Source organism: Chiloscyllium plagiosum, chromosome 7 (genome assembly GCF_004010195.1).
Source record: "Chiloscyllium plagiosum isolate BGI_BamShark_2017 chromosome 7, ASM401019v2, whole genome shotgun sequence".
NCBI classification, from domain to species: Eukaryota; Metazoa; Chordata; class Chondrichthyes; order Orectolobiformes; family Hemiscylliidae; genus Chiloscyllium; species Chiloscyllium plagiosum.
In genome coordinates, this window is record NC_057716.1 from 39,409,715 (window position 1) to 39,422,921 (window position 13,207).

Below are 13,207 nucleotides of genomic sequence, written 5' to 3' on the forward strand. Positions count from 1 at the left end.
AACATCATCTGAGGCTGGAGAGCCATCAGGTCAGTGAGCGAAACACTTTAGTCTGCCTGAAACTCATTGGTTTTCTATTGAAAGAGCTGTCATGGATTGAATGTAAGCTGGTCATGCAGAGGGACTCTCAAAGGCTTAGGGGAGCTGCTGCAGTGCTGCAGTGGGGGAACGTTGCTGTCAATAGACTTTTAGCTGAGACTGACTTTTAGCTGAGGGACTGAAATGATAAGGAATACTCAAGTCCTGAAATCATATTGAGGCACTATGGAGTAAAACATGCTGTATGGAGAAAAGTTCAATTCCATTGCACTTTCTGTAATTTAGAATTTGAAATTATTTGCTATCAGGTGTACATGGCATGGAGCATACATTAACTATTAAGAATATTACAATTGTATTGAAGTGTCTAAGCATACACTGAAAAGAAACAAACTGAATTTTATTGCACCTAATAAAGCAACAAGGTTTCTATTGCACTTAAATATAATTTATTTATAAAATTTGTTTCAGAAGGAAAATGTCTGTGCTGTCAAATCCTGATGTACTTGATATTGGATGTGGAGAAGTGAGGTGTTCCATTTCTCAGAATTACTATGTCTTTCATAAGACACAAAAAAAACCTTAATGTAATAGGAAGAATTTCAGGAGAGATGGTCATAGTAAAATGTAGAGAAAGATTGATATAAAAGGAAATATGAAAAGAACAAATGAATAAGGAAGTGAGCAACTTAACTGTAGTAAGTGAATAAAAAGAGTTAGGATTGCCAATACTAATCTACACACTCCATCACATGAACATCTAATTCTTCAAGGGGCCTCTAAAATCTTAAAAAGCAATTTTTTGATGGATGCTATATAATCTCAAATGACTAAAAGTGTTATTAAACTAGTGATAGAAATTGTTTCAGTGGGAGCAGAGATGTGGTCAGCATTTCTAATATAATGATAATTGGACAAGAAACATACTTGAGGTGGTGTCAAAATTTGGACAAGGCCAATCTTTCTGTTAACTTAATATTAAAACAAGGCTGCTCTTTTCCTGCTAAATTTTAAGACTAATGGTAAAGCCACTATTCAAACAACAGTTATGCCAATACCCACTTCCTTCTAAATTAATGCCTTACAGCTGTTGGTAGACAGAAGAATGGGATAGTGTGGGCTATAAACTTGTCCATATCTGCTGTTAACAGTGCTGCTCTGTGAAAGACTAAGTGGTGTGCTACTGCAGTTTGAACAGTCCCTTCTCGCAAGGAAAACATGCCAACCCTTGGAACCATTGCTCCCAGAACTGAAATCTCCCAGGATTTGTCAAAGATTTTAGAAGTAGGGAGCAGTGAATGTGAGGGCAAATGGCAAAATATTTGAAGGATACTTCATGTAGGTACTCGTTTACAAGAATGTCATAATCAGAAAGGAAGTAGAGCTAGGTACGGCTGGCATTCATGGATAATGTCGAAGAACACTACACTAGGCACGTATTCTATTTTAAAATGCTAATCAATTGATAAAGTGTCAAATAGTTAATCCCGTATGTTAATGTTTTTGCACTGAAAGGGCCGTGAAGATGGGTTGATACCACTAACTGAACCTTATCATCGACAATGGTCAAAAACTGATTGACCCTATACTGTATTTTAATCTTGCATATACTGTAGGTTCACATCTGAAAAAGCTGGTTCGAGTTTCTTTTTCGCGAGTGCGTGAGGATTCTTCTCATATTGAAAGTTACAGAGAATTGCACAACTTGCCAAAATGACAAAACCCCTTCTAAGTACTTTTAACAGCGATGACTATTTGAAGTTCATGTGCTCGTAGTTATAACGTGCATGTTTTGGTCTGTGGACACTTAAGCTATCTTCACCTTGTTTGTACGTGGGAGGTTGCAATTAATCATCTGCGGGTTAATGGGGATAATATCTATTAGCATTAGTGCCAGACATGTCACAACGCCAGTTCCCAGGGCTAATTTATTTGAGATAATAATAACATCCACAAAAATAACCTCAGTCAAATTATATCATGGTAGACAGAAAATATCGTATGTAACGCTACAGGTAATATTTCAAAAAAATTAAGCCTGGATAATAGAATACTACAATTATGAAGATCTCTTACAGAGCGCAGCAATGCAGAAGGCTCCATTAAGTCTCCATTCTGGCATTTTATGAAGTCATCTGGCAAAATTAAAAGGAAGCTCATCACCAATGGGAGATCGGACAATAGAAAGAATACATAGGTAAAAACCCAGAATAGGAAGAATACGTTGATTGCTTCAGGGCTGTCCCTCATATTCTGTCCTGCCGCAGTTAAATACAACACAGACCATGCTAAAGCAGATCTCCAGCGCATTTACACATGTACAGAATGTTGCTTATTGATCTCTTTCACGAGGGAAAGAAACCCAATGTGTACCAACACTTCTGTCGCGGGGTCTCAGAAGCTGCAGATGGACGGCAATATTCTGAGCGCGCAATGCAAATTGTAATTTTAATCACTTCAAACTTTTAACATGGTATGTTATCCTTGTAACTATTCTATTATGACCCACCCTAATAAATCAGCCACAAGGCTCGACTTTCCTGGTGCCTTGAGGATATTTTCTCTTTACGTTCCAGTCTGCGAACTCCTCTTTCAGGAAGTAAGGGTACCCCTTGCTGGAGCATTGTTCTGGGAGTATTTCGTGCTTTTGTTTTTGTTCTGCAAGCAGAAAGTCAAAGCTCGGTGTGTGTGCTACTTTCTGTAAACTGCCTGTTGTGTGCACAGCAGTCCGAAGCATTGGCAGTGATCTTGACCTAAGAAAACATTCACTGCCTGAACAAGAGACAATGTGAACACGCCCAGAAAGCACGAGGAACATATTTTATTGGTGATTTAAAAAAAAATCATAAACTCCAGACTTGACAGTCATTTGACTGCATCTCAAATGGAACAAGACAAGATCGCGTCATAGGGCTGCTGTGAGAAAAGTTATAAAAGTGCAGTTAATGTAGACGCACTCATTAGGCGGCTAGCTTGAGGGAAAGAGGGCGCCCTGTTTGCTCAGGAAGATACAAGGATTCCAACAAACTCCCCCTCCCCTGGTGACTGAGAGGCGGGAAGGGGATAGCGACAGGGCGTTGGAAAGGACAGTTTCCTCAAATAAAAAAACTCCGGCGGGGCTGAGATACCGAGGAGGTTCCCGGTCCAGGACAATTGGAAAGCAGCTCCCGGTGAAGATGCTGCGCTCTGGGCTTTGCTTCACCTTGTTGTGGATGACTTGCCTGGCTCTGGCCCGCAGGGCAGAAGCCGCAGCGTGTGAGCCAATCCGGATCCCCATGTGCAAGCCAATGCCCTGGAACATGACCAAGATGCCGAACCATCTGCACCACAGCACCCAGGACAATGCCGTGCTGGCGATCGAGCAGTACGAAGGGCTGGTGGGCATTCAGTGCAGCCCGGTGCTGCTGTTCTTCCTGTGTGCCATGTACGCGCCCATCTGCACCATCGACTTCCAGCATGAGCCCATCAAGCCGTGTAAGTCGGTGTGCGAGAGAGCGAGGGACGGCTGCGAGCCCGTCATGAGGAGGTACAACCACAGCTGGCCGGAGAATCTCGCCTGCGATGAGTTCCCGGTGTACGACCGCGGGGTCTGCATCTCTCCCGAGGCCATCGTGACAGCCGATGCACCCGGTGAGTTTTAGCGCCGCTGTGGGGCGAGAAACCACCGCGGGGAGCTTACTTCCAGAAAGCCCGAAGAGTTGGAACAAGGGAGTGCTCCTGGGTTTCTCTTGGAGAGAAAAATGTAAGCCAGGCAATTCACTGAGGTCCTACGGTGGGAATGGGATGGTAATGTTGAAGCGTTTTGCAACGGGTTAAACTTTCCAACTAAATTCTAGTTGCGCACACTTTCTCTACCTAGTCCCTATAACGTTAAAAATCACACAACACCAGGTTATAGTCCAACAGGTTTATTTGGAAGCACACTAGCTTCCGGAGTGTCTAGGTTGAATTGCAGCCTCTCGGATCTTTGCTTTGTACCTTGCAATCGGTCCCCTTTCACCCGCAAACAATGCAGCTCCTGAGGCAAGGGCGGCTTGAATGTGAAATTCGCACGTTTTCACCATCAGCAAGTAACCACCAGCTTGGTGTATGTCGGGGAGTGGGGGGGAGGGGGGGGGTGTGATGGTGATCTCTGTGTCACAGGGACTTGAGGACGTCCAGTCGATCCCCCCCCCCCCCCCAGTAAGTTGAACCGCAACCCAATCCTAATTTTACTTCCCAAAACATACACAATGTTCTTACCAGTTTGGACCATTTCATTCCTTTTGATCAATTTCTCAGCAACTCAAAACTCTTTATAAATAAAAATGTAACGGAGTTACTTTTTTTGTCTTTTAAAGAAACAGTACCGGACCTGTCCGTGCATTCTCCCATTAATAACTGCAGGAACCTGGGAGGCGGTAAGTCATTGATGTTCACGTTGCCATCAAAGACGATGCGCGATATACCCTCCGCCTGTCTGAGGTTAAACTTGCACTTGGTCCACATGCGAAATCAATATTTCGAGGAAGCAAAAACTAGTAAAGCAATCAGGAGGAGTGACATTCCAAATCATCAGCGCAATTGAAGAGCAGGAAAGCAGGAACCGTGTGTCCCTGGTGTAGTCCTGAATGTCAGTGCTGTGTGGAGCCCCCCATTATTGGTGAAAGGGGCCAATCTGTATAAACAGCATCCCGGCAACAAAGCTTCAGCCTGCCGAGTGAACCCATTGAGTGATACTGGATTAAGCCAGGTCTTTTCCCCAGGGTACGGAGTCCAAAACTAGAGGTTTAGGGTGAGAGGGGAAAGATTTAAAATGGTCATGAGGGCCAACTTCTTTCACGCAGAGGGTGGTACGTGTGTGGAATGAGCTGCCAGAGGAAGTGGTGGAGGCTGCTACAATTGCAACATTGAAAAGGCATCTGGATGGGTATATGAATAGGAAGGGTTTGGAGGGAAAAGGGCCGGGTGGGACTAGCATGGGTTGGGATATCTGGTCGGCATGGACCGAAGGGTCTGTACATCTCTATGATTCGGTGTCCAACCTCCGATCTTTAAAACTGCAAGGCGTCGCTAACCACTGAATAGACACCAGCCTGTGCGGAGGGGACCCATAGCTATCCAACTTGAAGGATGTAATAGTTGGCCGTTCAGGGCCAAGTTGGCGGCTGCTGGGTGTGCCACCTTCTCCAAGCGTCAAGTAAGTCAACTGAGAAGGGGCACCCTAGAGCTGGGAGTTCACTGACCAGCGGACCGCCTTATGGAGAAGCTGAATTTTCATTCCAAACAAATGCGGTCAGTGGATGGAAAGACAGAGCTGCCCCGGGGCGGGGAGGGAAGATCGTGGTTACCAATTGAGAAAGTATAGGGGAAGTCAAATGTTTCAGTCTGCTGTACACCTTGCACTACAAACATATCACTATCTTCATCTTACTGCTACTCTTGACAGTCTAGGATCCCTCTTGGTAGTCCAGAGAGCTCACAGTGTGAGGGGAACCGCCCTGTTCCTGGGCTCGCCTTCGTGCCGCACATCATCTTGTTGCACACCGTAAGCCACTGCACCTTTCCAAATGCACACAGAAAGAGATTCGTCTCAACCTGACTCTGTGCAAAATTGGTGCAGCTACACGTGCACTTGGCGCTCCAACTGAGAGGTTACAATCCCCGCAGTGTGGAAACAGGCCCTTCGGCCCAACAGGTCCCCACCTACCCTCCGAAGAGTAACCCACCCAGACCTATTCCCCTACCCTGTACTTACCCCTGACTAATGCACCTAACCTAGGCATCCCCAAGCACCATGGGCAATTAGCATAACCAATTCACCCACCCCGCACAATTATGGAGTGTGGGGAAAAAATCGGAGCACACCCCACGGGGATATTGTACAAAATCCACACAGTCGCCCAAGGCAGGGATCGAACCCAGGTCCCTGGTGCTGTGAGGCTGTAGTACTGACCACTGAGTCACCATGTCACCCCAAGAACTCAAGCCTCTTGTGGGGGTGATATCTTTCCCAGTCCCTGCTCTGGATAAGTAACACGTTGGAGTTGCTTCTTTCAGCAAGGACAGTTCAGTTGTAGCACCATCGGGATCTTGTTCAAGTGACAACATTCACGTTCCCAAACCTCCCTCACCGCGTCGGCTCCAGCTACACTGGGGCCAGGGTCACTGATATTCAAAAAAAAAGCTGACTTCACCCTCAGTGAGGGCGGTGAGGTGTGTGTCAGCAACTACCCCCAGTTACTGAGTAAAGCAAACACCTATATTCCCATTGAAGAGGATGTTTGAAGGAAAGCCTGATAAAGAGATGGGGTCAGGATTCGTGGCGAAACATGCCCACGTGTCCCAGTGAGACCTCAGCACTGAGGACGCTCCCTCAGCAAAAAGAGGGAGGCGCTTGTGCTTTGTAAACTCGCACGCTTCTTTCTTGCCCGGGGACACAAATCAGCCTCTGGAAAGCTACAATGGCAGATTTATTACCCGAGCTGCATTTACTGTGTTCTCCTTCCTCCTGTCGCTGGTACTTGGCGCTGCTGTGTTGTTCCAGGAGCAGACTCTGGGAAATGCTGGCCTCCCAATAAATCATGGCTTCTGGCTGGCAGCACAAGAGTTGCTCTGTGAAGGGCTGAGAATGAAGCAGGCGTCAGTATAGATGGGAGCTGATGGCGGCTGCCCGGTGTAAAAGCGCATCAGGGAGTGCAGGAGTCAAAGATTATCGGGGAGGGAGCATGTACATTCCCAGAGGGGATTTGGAGAGGGGGGTGGAGAGGGAGGAGAATTCCTCATCGACAGGAGAAGATAACTATCCGATGTGACCTTGTTGAGGTGTATTACAAGAGAGAGTAGTGAAAGTGTTAAATCTGGGCAAACCCACTCACCTTTCCTACATTCTTCAGAGTAAGCATTTCAATTATTCGCCATGAACTTAGTCACAATGCCCAACCTTTAATGCAAAGATTGACGATCTTACAAAGAAGCATTTCCCCAGACTTTGCTTCTGTTTTCTTACAATGTTTATCTTGGGGGGGGGGGGGGGGGAAGGGGGGGGAGGATTCAGGTGAAGTGATGGAGAGACTTTACAAATGAATATGTTCACCATTGTCCTGTGGTACCCAATTCTCCTATGCCATGGCCAATCCCTACCACTCAGCAAACATCAAACAGTGTGCAACTTCCTCTCATTAGCTAATCCCCTAACACAATATTTAAACTTCTTAATGATAATACTGCTTTACCGAGAGCCTTCTGCCTTCTCGTTCCCTACTACCCCGACCTTCCTATATTAACAGGCATTCAGGTACCTCGTACAATCCTAGTCTGATAACGCCTCACTGATACGCGACTGGCAAAGGGGAAGTGCTGGAACCACAGAAGTTCTCATAGACCAGATACCTGCAGAGACCCTCACATAATTTGTGTCCCAGGCCTGCATTCAGATGTACTAGTGTACTAGTCGGTGACTGTTCTCTCCCTTCCTCAAAATATACTTTATTCCCAAAAGGTAACACTGATCATTTCTTTCCTGAATTTACATGAACCATCCCACTATGCTTCCCATTGTGTAGTCACAATATTAATGGCACTCCATTCCCTGATGCCTTTCACACTGCCCGATCCCTATATAAATGTTCAGGGAATACTATGACGATTGGAGGTTGTTTGGATAGTATTTCCTGGGCACAGAGTACTGAGTCCACCTTTAAGGCTAGAGCGAGGTGGTAACTGGTTCAATTGACAGCCTCTAGACACTTCACCTACCACCTCTGCTCTCTCTACAGACAGCTGCAAGTGTCCGCCAGTAAAACTCACTCAGAAAGTTTACCTGAAGAATAACTACAATTATGGTAAGCGACCTTTATTGGGACCAAAAAAGGGGGGGGGGGGGGGGGTGGTGCTGGAGAGTGTTCCTCAAACAAATTCACTTATACATTTGAATGTAGTAGTTGGCGTTATCCATCAGGATCCATGTGCAAATTCTGTTATCTACAGTTTTAAGAAAATGATAGATTTCTGACAATTCTGAAATCCGTGTTAGTTTTAAATCAAATGATGTTATGTAAAATAAGAATTTTAGTTTGTTCCACGGGATTTCGGTGGCACCGTCTAAATGTGTTAAAAGTTAAACCCCACAGTCTGCTTGGAAGGACATATTGGGTGCATAATATTTACCAGCTAGCCAGCATTATTTTCACCCTTGACTAAGCAATGCCTCTACTAAATAAGACCATAAGACATAGGAGTGGAAGTAAGGCCATTCGGCCCATCGAGTCCACTCCGCCATTTAATCATGGCTGATGGGCATTTCAACTCCACTCACCAGCATTCTCCCCGTAGCCCTTAATTCCTTGTGAAATCAAGAATTTATCAATCTCGGCCTTGAAGCCATTTAGCGTCCCGGTCTCCACTGCACTCTGCGGCAATGAATTCCACAGGCCCACCACTCTCTGGCTGAAGAAATGTCTCCACATTTCTGTTCTGAATTTACCCCCTCTAATTCTAAGGCTGAGCCCACGGGTCCTAGTCTCCTCGCCTAACAGAAACAATTTCTTAGCATCCACCCTTTCCAAGCCACATATTATCTTGTAAGTTTCTATTAGATCTCCCCTTAACCTTCTAAACTCCAATGAATACAATCCCAGGATCCTCAGCCGTTCCTCGTATGTTAGACCTGCCATTCCAGGGATCATCCGTGTTAATCTCCGCTGGACACGCTCCAGTGGCAGTATGTCCCTCCTGAGGTGTGGGGCCCAAAACTGGACACAGTACTCCAAATGGGGCCTAACCAGAGCTTTATAAAGGCTCAGTAGCACATCGCTGCTTTTATATTCCAACCCTCTTGAGATAAATGACAACATTGCATTTGCTTTCTTAATCATGGATTCAACCTGCATGTTTACCTTTAGAGAATCCTCAACTAGCACTCCCAGTTCGTATCATCTGCAAACTTCGCTAGAATGCCCCCAGTCCCTTCATCCAGATCATTAATATATAACGTGAACTGCTGCGGCCCCAACTCTGAACCCTGTGGGACACCGCTCGTTCCGAAAAAGAACCTTTTATCCCAACTCTCTGCCTTCTGTCAGACAGCCAATCCTTAATCCATGCCAGTAGCTCACCTCGAACACCATGGGCCCTCACCTTACTCAGCAACCTCCCATGTAGCATCTTATCAAAGGCCTTTTGGAAGTCTAGATAGACCGCATCCACTTTGTTTCCCTGGTCTAACTTACTTGTCACCTCTTCAAAGAATTCTAACAGGTTTGTCAGTCACGACCTCCCCTTACTAAATCCATGTTGACGTGTTCTTATCCGACCCTGCTCTTCCAAGAATTTAGAAACCTCAGCCTTAACGGTGGATTCTAGAATTTTACCAACAACCGAGGTTAGGCTAATTGGCCTATAATTTTCCATCTTTTGTCTCGATCCTTTCTTGAACAAGGGGGTTACAACAGCGATCTTCCAATCATCCGGGACTTTCCCTGACTCCAGTGACTTTTGAAAGATCTCAACCAACGCCTCCGCTATTTCCTCAGCCACATCCCTCAGAACTCTAGGATGTAACCCAATCGGGGCCAGCAGATTTGTCAATTTTAAGACCTTTTAGCTTTTCTAGCGCTGGGTAAACCGTGGAGGTTTGACATAGAAAGTATTAGAATTGCTGCCACGCCTAAACTTATACTGACTTTGCGCAAATTTGGTAAGAGCAGTTAATTTCCTGGCACAGGGCCCAGGGCTTATCACAACTGCTCGGCTCACCCACGTGAGCAGGGAGGAAATGAAATGAGCTCCAAGCACCGATGGCTCCCCAACAATATGCTGCTGAGATGAGGCGCTGTGCGCAAGTAAACGCTGTTTTTGTGTGTGTATGTTTTTAAATTTGGAGTCTCATTCCAGTCATTCGCGCCAAAGTGAAAGAGGTGAGAAATAAATGTCACGACGTCGCCACGACGGTGGAAGTGAAAGATGTCCTGAAATCTTCCCTGGTGAATATCCCAAAGGAAACGGTGACGCTTCACACGAGTTCGGCGTGTCTCTGTCCTGAAATTAAAACCAACGAGGAGTATATTATCATGGGCTACGAGGATGAGGAGAGAGCAAGGTACACACAGACATCTTGCACTGTTGCGAGCCTGTTGTGACTTTTGGTTGTTGCTGGGGAATTTAATTGAGTTGCACTTGGTGCTTTCTTTCTTCATTCCGCAGATTACTTTTGGTGGAGGGTTCCATAGCTGTGAAATGGAAGGATCGACTTGGGAAAAGGATCAAGGTAAAACTCCGTGGGTGCTGGAGGTCTGATACAACAGCAGAGAATGCTGGAAATACTCAGCACCTCTGGCCGCCCCTTTGTCGAGAGTCAGGCAGGTTCTGTGGAAACCAGCCACGCCCTGGTTCTTTCTGTATGGAGGCACTGAGTATTTCCAGCATTGTCTGTGCTCCAGGTCGCGTTAAACCGTCCATCTCTCTTTTAGTTTTAGTTTTGAACATTAAAGAAAGGTCATGAAAATACTTGGCGGGAAAATGTGGCGAGAGTGTCGAACGCCCTTAGCTTTCGTTGATTTTCCAGTGTTCGTATTTCTGAAAGCGAAATCTTCGTGTATGATCTGTGAGTTAAATTGGTGTTTTGTCAATATCAGAACTGGGACCAGAAGCTCCGCCAGGATAGGAGAAAAGGGAGGAGCGGCCTACAAAACAGAGAGAAGCGTCTACAGCCCAGAGACACAGCAGTTGCATCCAAACAGAGGAGCAAAAGCAGGAATGCAAAGGCAGCACGTCAGTAAACATTTTGCACGAGAAGTCCTTCGGACAATATAAAAAATGTCTGCATTCTTGGAGTGGCACAAGAAAATTGCACTATTGCACGTATGTCCTAATAACGACTATGAAATTTAGCTATTCTATAACTTTGTCTTTTTGTCCTTTTTTGCACGATTATTAGTGTTGTAAAAACGAAAGCAGCATCGAATCCCTGCACTGTCCTCGTTTGTGAAGACTGTCTCAGAATACGCTGGGAGTGAGTTTGACGAGCTGCTATTAATCCGATGGTACACATTTATTGCGTTTCTAGGTTACGCAACCCTGAGACTGTGGTCACATATTTCATTGAAAGAATGTCTGAACAAGGGTCTGGAGTGTGTAAGGATCAGAATGTTCTGGTATCGTTGATGTCTCAAGGCCAAGATTGTTTAGCCCCTAAAAAACAGAATTGTTGCATGTCAGATCTGATGACCCTGATGATGATGTATGTACAAGTTGCTCAGTTAAGGCAGTATTGTGAGCTAAGAAGCATAGGGACGACCAACAGCACTTGTAAAACAAACACTGGATATAAACATGCCAATATTATTTGGTTGCTTGTTTCATCAGCCTTATCCAATTATATCTACAATTAGTAACAGAGAAAAACGTACAAACTGCAAGATGATTGTGTGATAGAAAGATACGAAGCAAAGCTTGCATTTAAATTAGTTTTAAAATGTTATGTTTTATGAACTATTAAATAAATAACTTTCAAAATCATTTGACTGAGTTTATTAATGAAAATATAAGCCTACTCCAGTATTACGGATACAAGAAACAATGATTTAGTGCAGCTTTATTTGTGATCTTCCACTAAAGACATTCTGAGAGTGAGGTCACCGCTATAATACATAGAATTTGATTTAAGTTTTCAAGCCTTCAAAACAAGGTGGTTTAGTGATTAAAGTAGTGACATTTAATTTTGTGGCTAATAGTTTCCAAAGCTGAATATTTTGAAGCATGAAAAAGTTCCAAGTACAGTAATGTGTTAATTTGTTTTTTTTATTTCAAATTATTTCTTCTTTACCTAACCTGTATTAACTTTATCTGACAATCTTAAATGGATTAGACTGTTAGAAACCCTAAGCCAAACTTTTACTGCTTGAGAGAAGACTTAATTCAATAAGACAAAACGAATGATTTTTTTTTCATTTTCCCAGACACACATCAGTTCTGTGAGGTTATCTGATTAGAAAATCAGCTGAAAAAGCCAAAACCCAGCAACATTATTTGAGTGACATAGTCCAACTATTTGAGCCAACAAGCATTTGAGAGGAAAGCAGATACAGTGCTCCTTGTGTTACAGTTTACTTGATTAAATATAAAGATGAACAAATTGTTTGTTGTACGGAGTTAAATACACTTGTTTTTTCAAAGTTAGCTCAACGCACAATTCCCAGGGCAAGGGATAGATTATATCGACATAAATGATGTAATGATAGTCAAACTTTTAGTAACTGACAACAATATGAGTTGTATTAAGAACCCAGTTCATGCATGTCCATGTAGCATCAAAGCATAAGATTGGATTAAAATGTCACCATATATCCTGTCAGTACCATTGATTCTGAGATTCAGTAAAATAATAACAAACTGTTAATTTAACAAAACACGGCTCACAAACAGAATTTGATCCAGCTAATTAAATGTTGCATAAATTAGATTATTATAAACTGAACTTATTATAGTTTTATGTTTCAACTGTTTTTGGTTCTGAATTACAGTTTTAACCACTTTCTGGGCCAATCCATGTCAACATAAAATATCCATGACTAGGTAACTAAGGTTTTGTAGCTCCCACTCATGTCTTTTAATAGTTTCCTTGTGTTTAGTTCAGTAACAAGGAAAAACATCTGAATGTTTAAAGACACAACCTATTGGCAAACTTGCAGTTAAGTAGGAAAAAAGAAATAGCATTACACTTTTAACTGATCAATGTGTCAGACCAGTAAAAATGTAGGCAAACTGAAACAAAATATTTCATGGTAAGGTGGATTCCTGCTCAGAAGCATTTACAACAATTGTGTCAATACAATAGCACACTAACACATTTACAATGCAAAGTAGTTCTGTTTTATTTTCATGGATATTAGAAAGTATAATACACTCAACTCCCATTGAAAGGCACTAAATGTTTTCAATAGAATCTTAAGGCCATGCTATAAATAATATTAGACATGTTATAAACAACACTGAAGATTACACATTGAGTTTGTTTCATAACTTTGTTGCTTACGAGATATCTATTTAGCTTAATTTCTGGATTGTTTATCATATTGTTGGACATGTCACATCATCCATAAACCTTTATGCTGCACCCTGTATTAAATAAAATATCTTTATATCAGTTATATTTTATAGAATTAAAAACAATTTTTCACATAATGGAAAA

At 43.4% G+C, this 13,207-nt stretch overlaps 1 protein-coding gene across 1 annotated transcript; it reads left to right on the top strand.

Moving 5' to 3' along the window:
- The first annotated feature begins 3,012 nt into the window (after positions 1 to 3,012).
- On the top strand, positions 3,013 to 11,535 carry frzb (frizzled related protein). The gene is made up of 6 exons (XM_043693458.1): positions 3,013 to 3,669; positions 4,380 to 4,439; positions 7,797 to 7,862; positions 9,913 to 10,117; positions 10,222 to 10,285; positions 10,653 to 11,535. Exons 1-6 carry the CDS (start codon positions 3,216 to 3,218, stop codon positions 10,794 to 10,796), a joined length of 993 nt encoding a protein of 330 aa, XP_043549393.1. The 5' UTR covers positions 3,013 to 3,215; the 3' UTR covers positions 10,797 to 11,535.
- Positions 11,536 to 13,207: the final 1,672 nt, after the last annotated feature.